The 12763-nt window shown below is 49.3% G+C and overlaps 1 protein-coding gene across 7 annotated transcripts in view; it reads left to right on the forward strand.

Moving 5' to 3' along the window:
• The window catches only part of ARMH4 (armadillo like helical domain containing 4), a 90313-nt gene that overhangs the window by 17590 nt on the left and 59960 nt on the right, over positions 1-12763 (forward strand). For all 7 annotated transcript variants that reach the window (XM_065063078.1, XM_021289948.2, XM_065063076.1 and 4 more), the window contains exons 2-4: positions 268-1639; positions 3467-3679; positions 4829-5044. In XM_065063078.1, coding sequence (XP_064919150.1) covers positions 325-1639; positions 3467-3679; positions 4829-5044 — 1744 coding nt within the window. In that variant the 5' untranslated portion in view covers positions 268-324. The remainder of the gene's footprint in view (positions 1-267; positions 1640-3466; positions 3680-4828; positions 5045-12763) is intronic.

Below are 12763 nucleotides of genomic sequence, written 5' to 3' on the forward strand. Positions count from 1 at the left end.
ACTGTAGCACTCTGCCACTGGGATGAGAGCTTGGCATGGTCTGTCTTGAGCTTCAGGTCAAGGTTTGGGTTGATCTGGCATGAGACTTCACATTGGGTAGGTTAGGAACAGTCAAATAGGAGGTCTCTGTTGCTTGGGTTGTGTATATAGGGTCTACTCAGAAATTGCCATAGACCAGCATGCATGGAACTTGTCACTCAGTTATTTAAGGCCCTGGGTCAATGGGTGGTTGATTATGTGTAACCTGGTTCCTTTTTCCCTTCCTAGGTCTTATACTCTGGACTTGACAGCCTTGCAGGCTTCTGGGCTCGTCTCTTCTCCGCTATGAGTAGGTCAACAGGATTTAACATCTGTGTGGTCGCCTGCAGCATCCTGCTCTTGTCCTCCAGCCCACCATGCCTGGCATCTCAGCTGCTGGAGGAGAGGGACATGACAAAGGTCCAGCATGGGCCCTGGGCAGGGAACGGGCTAGAAGATGAAAGAACAAGCATGCTGAGCTTGCAAAATAACCTGGCCCCTTCTGAGCAGACTGCATCTGAAGAGCCATGTGGAGTGTCAGCAAAGCCCTCTGAGATGCCCTTCACTGAAGCTTTCACTGCAGAAGGAGAAATGCTGCCTGTAAGCCCAAGCCACATCATCCCAAGCAGCCAGAGCCTGGGTGCTCACACCTCTGCTGTGGCTGCCACAGGTGGAGAGGAGTTTGATCCCACACAATCAGAGCTGGATGAGGATGCTGCATTCAAGGCCATGCTGACCACAGCTGTGACCACGCTGACTCCTTCTGTCCAGGATGAGTCTGTCAGTGGCCCCACTGGTGAGACCACCATGGGGGGTGGTGGTGAAGTTGAGCCCAGCTCTGCTGGCCTCTCAGCAAACCCCCTTTCTGGGCCAGCTGAGGAGGAGGCAGAGACCAGCTCGCTCCCCTCAGCTGCACCCCGGCCCACGCTGCTCCCCAGTTCTCCCAGCTGGGAAACAGTAAGTGACCACCACGTCATCCCAACTACCCCGGCTCCCAGTGTGACCTCTGAGGTGGGAACACCCAGAGCTCACACAGGGAGCCCTCTGAAGTCCCTGGCTGTACGGGTGTCCATGGCTGTGACACGTCCCTTCACGACAACCGAGGCCTCCCTCCACCTGGAAGCTGGGACGGGTGTCGAACAAGATCTGCCTGTCACAGCTGGCACTGTCACCATCCACCCTACGGACATGGTGCCAACTGACTGGGATGACACAAAACTAAGGGACGTAAGTCAAGTCACATCTCATGAGGAGGTAACAGGGAACCAGGGAGCAACAGAACCATCCCAGACCCTGCAGGGAGGTGTGGGGGAGGAAGAGGATGCACCAGGAGTGCTGCCGTCCCCAGTGTCTCCTCCACCAACTCCCGAGCTTGCTGAGGAGACCAACTGCACAGAGCTGGTGCGAGGGGAGGAGGTGTCGGCAGCTTCCACAGGCAGCAGTGATGCTCTCCACACTGCAAACCTGACGGGTGTGCATGCGGCTCATCTCAACTCGCTGGAAAACATAAACACAGTCACAGCAGAGGAGGGGAAAAGCATCCTGCTGTCCCAGCCGGAGGCTGCTGTGGTGACAGATACACAGTCTGATTTCTCTCCTACTCTGGAAAGCTCATGGAAAGGTAAAACTTGCCTGTTGCCTACACAAGTGTAGGTTTAGGAGGGATGCTTTTGGAACCTGTGCTTACATTCAGGGGGATAAAGTGGAGAAAGGTGTGATCTTGATGCTTGCAGCAAAGGTGGGACACCCCTTTGCCCTCCCAGGAGAGGCTGTGGACCTTTGTGCAGAGGTAACAGCCTAAACAGTTAATTCATATCCATAAAGCAGTGCCCAGCCTTGGCTGTTCCTATACACAATGTCCCTGTGTACAGGTAGGCGCAGTCTGGGTACCCTGTCCTGGATGTTATGTGAGGCAACTGTGGTGAGCTGCACCTTCTGCTCTTCAAGCTGAGAGATAGTGGCTGCAATAGCAAACAGGAGGACTGAGACTGGAAAGGCTGTGTTGGCAAAACCTGGGGGTGAATGGGGTGCTTGGGTATGGGGGTGTCTGTGGTGAACTGGAGTCTTTTCATCAGCTAGCCCCAAGTCTCTGACAAAACTTAGTGATGTTCTATGTGTGCAGTGTCCTACCAAAGCAGGGGATTCAGCTTTGGTGCTCATGCAGCAGTTGAGAGGGACAGATGTAGTCTGGTTGTAGGAATCTCACCTCAACCAGAGATGTGAATTTGCCTCTGGTGTGACCCTCCTGTGACAAGGGAGGGAGCCCAGTCTCTGACCAACTGATTAAGTGCTTGGTTTCAAGGAGGACATGGCTACAAGTGACTCTTTGAGATGGCAAGTGCAAGGACCCAAAGGTGGTCTTTGCACAAGCTCACTTGGAAGCCCTGCAAAATGGAACGGGGGGATAATTCTGGGGTGGGCAAATTAATTAGCATCTAGGATCATTTATCTCTCAATTACTAGCTGTGGACACTTGCAGTCAGTGTGGAAGATGCAGGGACAATGGGTGACTGTAAATGCTTCCTAAATCCAGTAATAACTGAGCTGTACTGGTGGGCTGTGGGTAACTGGTGTCTTTTGTGATTTATAAGGATGCTCGGATCAAGAGATCTGTCCAGAGCTCTGTGACAGAAGCTCCCGGTGTTGTCCCCCACTGCAGAGAAGCCATGGTCAGGCTCTGACTGCCCAGTGTTGGTGCCAACCCTGTTACCAGCAGACAAACCTTCCTCCCAGATAGCTGACAGTGTCACCCTGTGCTGTACTTACCTGTGGAGGTGACATCTTCAGCCCAATGACAATGTTTCTACTCAGTGTTTAAAATGTAGGGGAAATGCTAAAGGGAGTCTGGTCGGGTCTTGGGCAATGATACATTCTTAGGCTGAGGAACATGAGGTTTAGGACTTGATTTTAATTGCTGGGCACCTTTAGTCTTTTCTCTAACTCCTCACTGCCTCTGAAGGATCTAGCTTTTGCTGTAAAATGAAAGCTAATTGCATGCTGGTGCTGAAACCTGACTGATTAATTTATAAGCACTTGACTTGTCAGCAGGTTCCCTCTTTGCTGTTTCCCAGATGTTGGGGAAACAACACTATCAATAAGACTTGCACAACAAAAATAAACCCTTCTACAAAGCTGAAGTCTCAAAGCCATGAGAGCTGCTCACTGAAAGCATTGCCCTGGTAGCCTCACGTGTTCAAATCGTATCTCACACCATGGTTCTGCAGGGCTGTACTCACTTGGTGTTGCTCCCCAGTGGGTGCACATGTCCCCAAGGGGCAACTGAGAAAATGAGGACTAATTCTGCTGTTTTAATTTGTTATGAATATTGCCACATCTTTCTGCTGGACCAGCTGTGTGCGCTGTGGCTCTGGAAACGCTGATGCACGGAGTTGTATTCCTTCAATGTCCTGTTGCTGTGAGTTGGTACTGACACACGTTCTTGCTGCAGGTGTCACTTGGGAGGTGACAACAGCTGCCCAGGAGCTCGATGCTGCTTTGTCAGTGGTGACACTGGTGCCTGGTGCTACCCAGGGGACAGGAGCCACAAGCATCCCCCAGGAGGACAGTGGGGAGGACACCCAGATGCCAACTGTTCCTAGTGCCACCCAGATGTTGGTGGCAACTGGTACTTCCTCTGCAGCAAATGCTCCAGAATTAGAAGGTAAGGTTCTGCTTCAAGGACTGGAGACTTATTTCCACATGAGATGGTACATCTGAAACCAAAAATCAATGCTTGGACACTGAGGTCTCAACATACAGCATTCATATTCTAAGTGACTTATTATTCTAGCCTAGTACAGGCTGCCACTGCTTTCTGCCTGTGCTACCAGATCCACCACGTTAAAATATGGCAGAGTGTTTGTTTTTCCCAAAATAACAATGGAGTAGAGATTAAAAATCACCACAAAACCTCCACATCTATCCTTGCTAGCAAGCTGACTTTTGGCCTTAGGCATTTAGCCCAGTTTCTCTTTATGGAGGGAGAGCTTTTACTTCTGGAGCCAAAGGTGGTCACAGATTCCTGATAATCAGTGTGAAGGATGAAAATATTTCATCAGGGTAAGGTGGGAGCAGTGGTGGGGGGGTAGACACCCTCTTGCAAGAGTCCAGTGAGCCTTTGGGTGTGGAACCTTCCATTGAGGGACGGTGAGTTCATATTGGGTTGATGTAGCTCATACAGCAGTCATGTTCATCTAGTTGCTGCCCGCTGGCTTCATGTCACCTTGGCAGGTACGTTTAGGAGCCTGTCTTCTTGATGGGAGTATATCAAGGGTTTCCTTAGCACAAAGCTGACATTGCGCTTGTGTGTTTCTATAGTAGAAGGTGTCACTGTGATGAAACTGCTGCTGAGCAGCTTTTCTGATAGCGTTTATATTGCAGGGCAGCATAAGAAGAAAAACTATTTGCATTGTATCTCTTAAAGTCCCTTTGTAGGGGAGAAAAGGCTCTTCTGGTGGTTTCATCTAATTAGCTTCTGGGATTTAATTATAAATTCAACTAATTTTTATCTGTGTAATAAACAATTAGATTTCTTGCTCAGTTCAGATCTCAACCAGGGTCTCAGTGCTATGGGGTGGTGACTAGCAGACCTCAAAGCAGTGGAAGTAAAACCTGGCTGAGTTCTCCTTAAGGGGAACCTCCTGTGCTGGTTCTCCTGGAGGAGAAGCTTTCATTAGAACGGAGTCACTTGCACATCTTGAAAGAGGCAAGAGTTTAACTTCTACTCTGAGTGAAGTTTTCATTGAGGAGTTTGTTCTTAAATGGTGGGGGTTTTATATTGTGCCAAACTGCTGCTTTCTGTCTTCTGTAGATCAAACAGATGTCCTGGTCACCAGTGAGGAGGCTGTTCCAGTTGCTGGTGAGTTGTCTGCTACCCAGTCTGGACAGACAGAGGAGCCATCCAGCAGAACTGTGGTCCTGGTAACTCCAGCACCAATGGCACCTTCTGTCAGGAGGACAGCTCTTCCATCCGTCAGGAGGATCAGTACGGCTGTGACCTATGGGCTGGACCGCCTGGAGTCAGAAGGTACCGCTGATCCCAAGGCTAAGAAAAGGGCAGTTTCATGTGGAGTGGCACGCTTGCCTTGACACTGAGCTCCCTAATTTGTCTCTCTGGCACACAGCTATGTGCATGTTTTTGTTAATAAAATTGATTGACCTGTCCCCTTCCAGGAGGCACAGGAAGCAAGAAGTGACCAGTGTCAATGGAGGATGTTTGAAATTCAAGTGGCTGTGGTGGGAGGGATGGTGTTTTCCCTTGGAGAGGGAGCAGTAGAGTCCAGCTCTGCACCTGTAACTGCTGACGTGTGCATTGACTGCAGAGCCCCTCTACCAGGTGACACTCGTGGGGACATGCTCAGACTGCTGAAATCCTCACTGCATGCAATGCAGAATGATGTCCCGTGTGAGATGGGTACAGAAACATTGCCAGGACAAGTGATGCCCTATTTACACTCCCTGTGTGACACTGGGAGAGGCAATGGATGCATCCCTTTGAGACTGTCTCCCAACTCAATGCTGCCTGCTAAGCTGAGGGAGCTGGGCTTGTTTAGTTTGGAGAAGAGGAGGCTTAGAGCTGAGCTCAGCACTCTCTAGAACTACCTGAAGGGCAGTTCTAGCCAGGTGGGGATTGGGCTCTTCTCCCAGGCATCAGCAATAGGACAAGGGGCCATGGGCTTCAACTCTGCCAGGGGAAACTGAGGCTGGAGATGAGAAAGCAATTCTTTGCAGAGAGAGTGGTCAGGATTGGAATGGCTGCCCAGGGAGGTGCTGGACTCACCGGCCCTGGAGGGTTTGAAACTGAGATTGGACATGGCACTTAGTGCCATGATCTAGTAAACAGACTAGAGTTGGACCAGGGGTTGGACTGGGTGATCTGAGGTCTTTTCCAACCCAGTTGATTCTGTGATTCTCTCATCACTGCTCCTCTGACCTGGTGTCACCAACTGGGCTCCCTTCTCTTAAACTCCTTTTTCCCACTACCAGTTTTGGGGTCTGTGCTCTCTGTCTTCAGGCAGTTGAAGCCCAGTGATGCAAATTCAACTTGGGCAACCACCCATCAGAGAGAGGTTTAGGTGCAGTAAATCCTACTTGGGCTTGGTTTGCAGCTCAGATCTGATATCTCTTCAGCTCATCCATGACTTTCCTGCAGAGAATTGTTTCACTTCTGCTTCTTGTTCTTTCTCCTACTTAAACTCTGCTTGCTCATCTATCCAGTTTTGTACTCCAAGCTCTGGACTGACACCACCTGGCAGGGATTAATCTTTCTGACTGTTTTGCTCCCCTTCCTTTCTCTTGACCTTCTCTTGCATTTGTATTTTACTGCAAAGGTTGGCAGCCCTCCAGGGGTGGCATGCCAGATGGTATTTTTCTTCTGATGAGAGGTAGGGTGCCATAGACAACAGCTAATCAGCATCTTTTCTCTGCATGAAGCAATAACGTGCCCTCCTGTTGAGTTTAGAGGGCAGCAGAAGCTGGGAGCTCTCACCGCTGCATGTGCAAGGTGCTGCAGCTCCTGTCCTCTGTCTTGCTGCTGGCTTTGAATCCTGCCATGAGCTCTCTGGTCCTCCAGCTACAGCTCTCATGCCTTGTCAGGGTGAATCCTGCATGTATCTGGCCATGCAAGGATGTGGTGCTGATGATGGGCAAGTGGCAGCAGGGGAAGAAGGGCACGTGTGGGGTAAACCTCATCTTTGAGGCTGAGAAATAAGGTCCCTGCTTAGCAAGAGCAGGATGATTCAGGAGGGTGAAGTGTTTCTGAGCCCTCTGGGATCTCCTTTAGGAGCCTAGTTGTCTGCACAGGAAGATAAGAGGGATTTCTGGTTAAGCTGAGCATTGGTCTCCCTGTATTTAATGAGAATTTCTGGATAGGCATTTAAAAAAAAAAACATGACCGAGGACTGCTGCAACTTTCTTGGGTTCCTACTTGAGCTCCCTTATGCAACAACAGGTCTGTTCTCCCTGTTCTTGAATATGCTCTGAGCTCTAAGGGGAAATGCAGGCTGTAACTAGGACCAGCTTTTGTAAGTGATGATGATGACTCAACCAGAAGGCTGTGGGTTTCTTGGCTCTGGGGTCTGGCTCTGCAGGTGCCTGTCATCCAAGGGATATAATGCTCACTGGTGTGCTCTGTGTTTTTGACAACTGGCGCAGCTTTTGTGGTCTAAATCTCTTCTGATCAACTGAGACCTTAGTGCAGTGAGCCAGAATTTTCCCTGGTGTTGGGCATCACCAATCGGCTTTTTATAAAATGGGACAAATACCACTTGGGGATAGGCTTTCTGCCTGGGGATGCTGCTGCCCCAATTAAGCACAAAAGAAGGTTTTGAGCTGCGAAGCTGCTTTCTAATATCTTTTCCTCTGTATAATGGCAATTGGGGGTACCATATCCTCATGGTGAAATAGCATTTGGAAGCTTGGTTTCTGTTTCCCCCCAAATTACAGTTCCTAGTGCTTGCACTCAGAATATCTAGATGGTGCCAGATACAAGCTGTTTGGGGGTGATTTCCCATGAAGATCTACTGAGCTCCAGCCCACGGGGGGCTCAGGGTCTTTGAGGACAGAATCATAGAACCATTTTGGTTGGAAGAGATCCTCAAGATCAAGTCTAACCATTAACTGAACTCAGACACTGAACCATGTCCTGAAGAACCTCATCTCCATATCTTTTAAACCCCTCCAGGGATGATGACTCCACCACTGCTCTGGGCAGCCTGTTCCAATGCTTCACAACCCTTTCCATAAAGGAATTTTTCCTAATATACCATCTAAATCTCCCTGATGCAACTTGAGGCTATTTCTTCTTGTCCTATTGCTTGTCACTTGGGAGCAGAGCCCGACCCCCCTGGCTCCAAGCTCCTTTCAGGCAGTTCAGAGATCAGAAGGTCTCCCCTCAGCTCCTGTTCTCCAGCTGAACCCCCCAGGTCCCTCAGCTGCTCCCATCACACTTGTGCTCCAGCCCCTCACCAGCTCCGTTCCCTTCTCTCAACTCGCTCCAGCACCTCAAGGCCTTTCCTGCCCTTGTGGCCAGGAAGGCCAATGGTACCTGGGGTGGGTTAGAAGGGGGTGGTCAGTAGGTCAGAGAGGTTCTCCTGCCCCTCTGCTCTGCCCTGGGGAGACCACACCTGGAATATTGTGTCCAGTTGTGGCCCCTCAGTTCCAGCAGGACAGGGAACTGCTGGAGAGAGTCCAGCGCAGCCACCAAGATGCTGAAGGGAGTGGAGCATCTCCCGTGTGAGGAAAGGCTGAGGGAGCTGGGGCTCTGGAGCTGGACAAGAGGAGACTGAGGGGGGACTCATTCATGGGGATCAATATGGAAAGGGCGAGTGTCAGGAGGATGGAGCCAGGCTCTTCTCGGTGACAACCAGTGATATGACAAGGGGCGATGGGTGCAAACTGGAACACAAGAGGTTCCACTGAAATATGAGAAGCAACTTGTTTGGGCTGAGGGTGGCAGAGCCTGGCCCAGGCTGCCCAGGGGGTTGTGGAGTCTCCTTCTGTGCAGACATTCCAACCCGCCTGGACACCTTCCTGTGTAACCTCATCTGGGTGTTCCTGCTCCATGGGGGGATTGCACTGGATGAGCTTTCCAGGACCCTTCCAACCCCTGACATTCTGGGGTTCTGTGAGTGGCCCAAAACTAACACAGGATTTGAGGTGCAGCCTCACCAGCATCAATGGAAGATCAGACATTGCTGCTGGTGCAGACATATGCTTGGGTCCCTAATGAGGGATCTTGGCTCTCTGTGGGGAGGCTGTGCCTTGTTCACTGGTGGCAGAAGTGCAAGGAGCTGAGTGAGCTTGGCTGGTCTCCAGTGCCTTCCATGGGGCATCCTGACTTGTGTTGCTGAGGGCCTGGCTCATCATTAAGTATAAACCCCTGCTGTTCAGTTAGCTTGGTTTCTTGGGGCCCATCTGTGCCAAACTGCCTGCAGTAAACTGCATCAGTACCTTCCCCTACCTGGCTTGGATGCAAAACTGTTTTAAAAACTAAATTGCACAGACAAACATGAGGTGCTTTGACTGTGTCTCAAGGTGGGTTTATCTTCCTCTCTACTAGACTATGGAGAGATTAGCTGGGTAGCAAATATTCCCTTACCTTGACTGTGTGGTGAGACTGGTTCTACTTGCCCTTCCTAGCTGGAGAAATCCTATAAAGAGATTATAGGATATGAGGAGAGGACACAGCAGAGGATGAGTCTTACTTGTCTGAGAGACTTAATTATGCGTTTTGTCCCTGTGCCCAAAATTTGTATCTCTCTAGGGAGTTAAACACTGCAGCTTTCTCTGTAGGACATCTAGAGTCCAAATTATATAATCTAGTTCAGCCTGAGTACTTGGGACCACTGTGTGAGCCTCCCAATGCATTTTGAAGAGTGGCTCTTTTGAAGGAAACCGTAATGCATTTGGACTGGACTCCTTTGCCGTCATGTCCACCGTGGTGCCTATGGGCAGAGTTGGTTGCACTCCATGAGCATGGCAGCAGTTGGCTGGTATAACTTTCCAACCAGCTTGCCACGTTCCTTCCTCTGTGAGATCTGTGCAGTATTTAGCTGAGACCTGGTGGGCAGAGAACAGCAGCAGCAGCAGCCGGTGCCCTTGGCTGGTCTTCAAGTTGCACCAGGGGAGGTTTAGATTGGATATGGGGAAATATTTCTTCATGGAGAGGGTTGTTGGGCATTGGAACAGGCTTCCCAGGGCAATAGTGGAGTCGCCATCCCTGGAAGTGTTTAAAATATGTGCAGATGAGGTTCTTAGGGACATGGGATAGTGCTAGTGTCAGGTTAATAGTTGGATTTGATCTTGAGGGTCTCTTCTAAACAAAATTATTCTGTGATCTGATCAGCTTCTGTCACAGTTCTGTACAGGATGTGATCCAGGGATGCTCTGAGGATGAGCAGAAGGTAGGTTAGCTCGCTTTCTGTGAGTTCCTTGAAGGTCATGTCATCGTTGTGTGTTATTCCCAAACCAGCAGTTAGTACAGAACCAGCCTGCTGCCAGGAGTGATGGCTTGCCTGTCACAGCCTGGGTGACAAGCCAGTTCAATGTGACAAGCTTACAGCACTGTTGCCTGTGGCTGTTGGTGAGGGTGGGTTGGTGTCTGTCAATGCACACTCATAGCTTGGTTTTCCTGTGTGCCACCATCCTGCCTGGACAGCAAGGTCTCACTGAAAGGGCTCAAGGGTGGTGGTGACTGTGAAGAAAAGCACATGGAATAGAGAATGGGAAGATGTCTTGGCGTTCATCGAACCCTGCAAGGACCAGCCTCTTCTGACATGTAGGGCAGATGTTGCTATGTTACTTTCTAAGGCTGCCCAGATGCAGCAGTGACAGTTGCCTCTTGAGGTACTTGTGATCAACCCGCAAGCCCAGAGAAGCCCTTCAGCAGTTAGACCCCCCCATATACTACCCTGGATGCATCAAAGCTCCTCAGGAAAACATTTGAAGATGAATGATGCCCACTCCCTGCAGCTCAGTAAACTCCAGCTTGGCCCATTGCAGCATTAATTTGGGATTTAGAGACTGTCCACTTGTGATTTTGAGATGGAGAGAGGAACAAATATGGCTTTTGCTGCTCTCCTATAGGTGCTTTTAAGAGAACAAGGAAGAGAATTATACATTGGTGGTTCTGATGCATCTGTCCTATTTTTCATGTACCACACACCCTAAAATCCAAACCTGCTGTGCAACAGTGTGTAAACCCTAAGGCTGGTTCCAGTCATCTAGGCTTGCTTCAAGGCTTTGTTGGGAGTGAGCTGCTTGCATGGTTTAGCTGTCATAGAGTGTGCTTAGAGCTTTTAGAAAAGCAGGGGATGCTCTACCTGTTGTGTGGTGTCAGGAACAGTCCATAACTCTGTGAAAATGGACAACTTAAACTCAGTTATTCTAGAGGGAGATCATCTTAACTATATAGCTCTTGAAGGTGATCTGTTCCTGGTTAATTGGGGTGGGTTAGACTTTCTGGTGGACAGCAGGATGAGCATGAGCCAGCACTGTGCCCTTGTGGCCAGGAAGCCAGTGGTACCTGGGGTGGGTTAGAAGGGGGTGGTCAGTAGGTCAGAGAGGTTCTCCTGCCCCTCTGCTCTGCCCTGGGGAGACCACACCTGGAATATTGTGTCCAGTTGTGGCCCCTCAGTTCCAGCAGGACAGGGAACTGCTGGAGAGAGTCCAGCGCAGCCACCAAGATGCTGGAGGGAGTGGAGCATCTCCCGTGTGAGGAAAGGCTGAGGGAGCTGGGGCTCTGGAGCTGGACAAGAGGAGACTGAGGGGGGAACTCATTCCTGGGGATCAATATGGAAAGGGGGAGTGTCAGGAGGATGCAGCCAGGCTCTTCTCAGTGACAACCAATGGTAGGACAAGGGGTAATGTGTGCAAACTGGAACACAAGAGGTTCCACTTAAATATGAGAAGAAACTTGTTCCTGGTGAGGGTGGCAGAGCCTGGCCCAGGCTGCCCAGGGATGTTGTGGAGTCTCCTTCTGTGCAGACATTCCAACCCGCCTGGACACCTTCCTGTGTAACCTCATCTGGGTGTTCCTGCTCCATGGGGGGATTGCACTGCATGAGCTTTCCAGGTCCCTTCCAACCCCTGACATTCTGGGGTTCTGTGATTCTAACCTCATGGTAATTTTACAATATTCACTTCTCTTTGCATTTAAACAGTTCCTATTGCTCTTTGCCGACCTGTGTACTCAAGTTTACCTTTCCAAGGAAACTGAATCTTAACTAATTTCAGTGAGAAGAGCTTTCCTAGTCCTCTTCTCCTTTCTATACCTATTTCCCTTGCATCTTGTTCTTCTTGTACACAATAATCTAAGCTGCATGTCACTTCAGAAGTAAAGGCAGGGGTTGCTTTTCTTTTCAGAAAATACTTCAGAACTCGTAGGCATTTACAAAACTTTATAGAAGACTCTTCAAGTTTTCCTTACATTTATCTTCTAAGCCGTGTCACAGTACAAGGACCCATCTTATTTTTTTGGATGTGAACAGTGTTTTTGCTGGAAATTTGGGCGCTGACTGGGACTGCTGTTTAGACCCTGACTGTATGGATTAAGACCTGCCTTGTTAAATCTCTGTAACCTCATTGGAAATGTAAATGAGGTTGTAGGGGTGTAAATAAGACAGGCACCTAACCCAGCATGGTTAATGTGCCTGATACTATACTTCCTCACCAGCTCTTTAGATATCAGCTGAATTGGCAAGGAGCAGAAGGCGCAAAACAAAGTGCATGCAAAATGAATTAATTATTACATGTTTTGTACTTACTTTTGTTTTGCTCCCGGTTTATCGCTGTGACTGAAATGGGAGCTGCTGTCCCTCTGGTGCAGGTCGACCTCCACGTTCTTCACGGTAGATGGTAGTTCATCCCCAATTCTCCTCCTTTGTAGCACAAAAATGTAAAAAGAAACAAAAAGCATGATAGAATTCTGCATCAAAACCACGCTTTTTCTTTTTCTGAAAGTGTTTGACCAAAGATGATGGTTTTTGGGAGAGGAATGAAACTTCTTTAAGTAACTTTGTCCTTTGTGATATTCTGGCCCTGGTCTTCTGCCTCCAGCAGGTTAGGTGACATTTCCTAATCTGACCTGCTGTTGGCCCTGCTCTGGTAGGGCTATACTTGAGTCTTCAACCATATCTGACTTTTCTTTTATCCAAAAAATTAGATTTGAGTTAAATATCATTTTAATGTTATAGCTTTCCCATGCTTATCTTCAAGCTTAAACAAAAACCAGCAGAAAACCCCTACT

Source organism: Columba livia, chromosome 5 (genome assembly GCF_036013475.1).
Source record: "Columba livia isolate bColLiv1 breed racing homer chromosome 5, bColLiv1.pat.W.v2, whole genome shotgun sequence".
NCBI lineage: Eukaryota > Metazoa > Chordata > Aves > Columbiformes > Columbidae > Columba > Columba livia.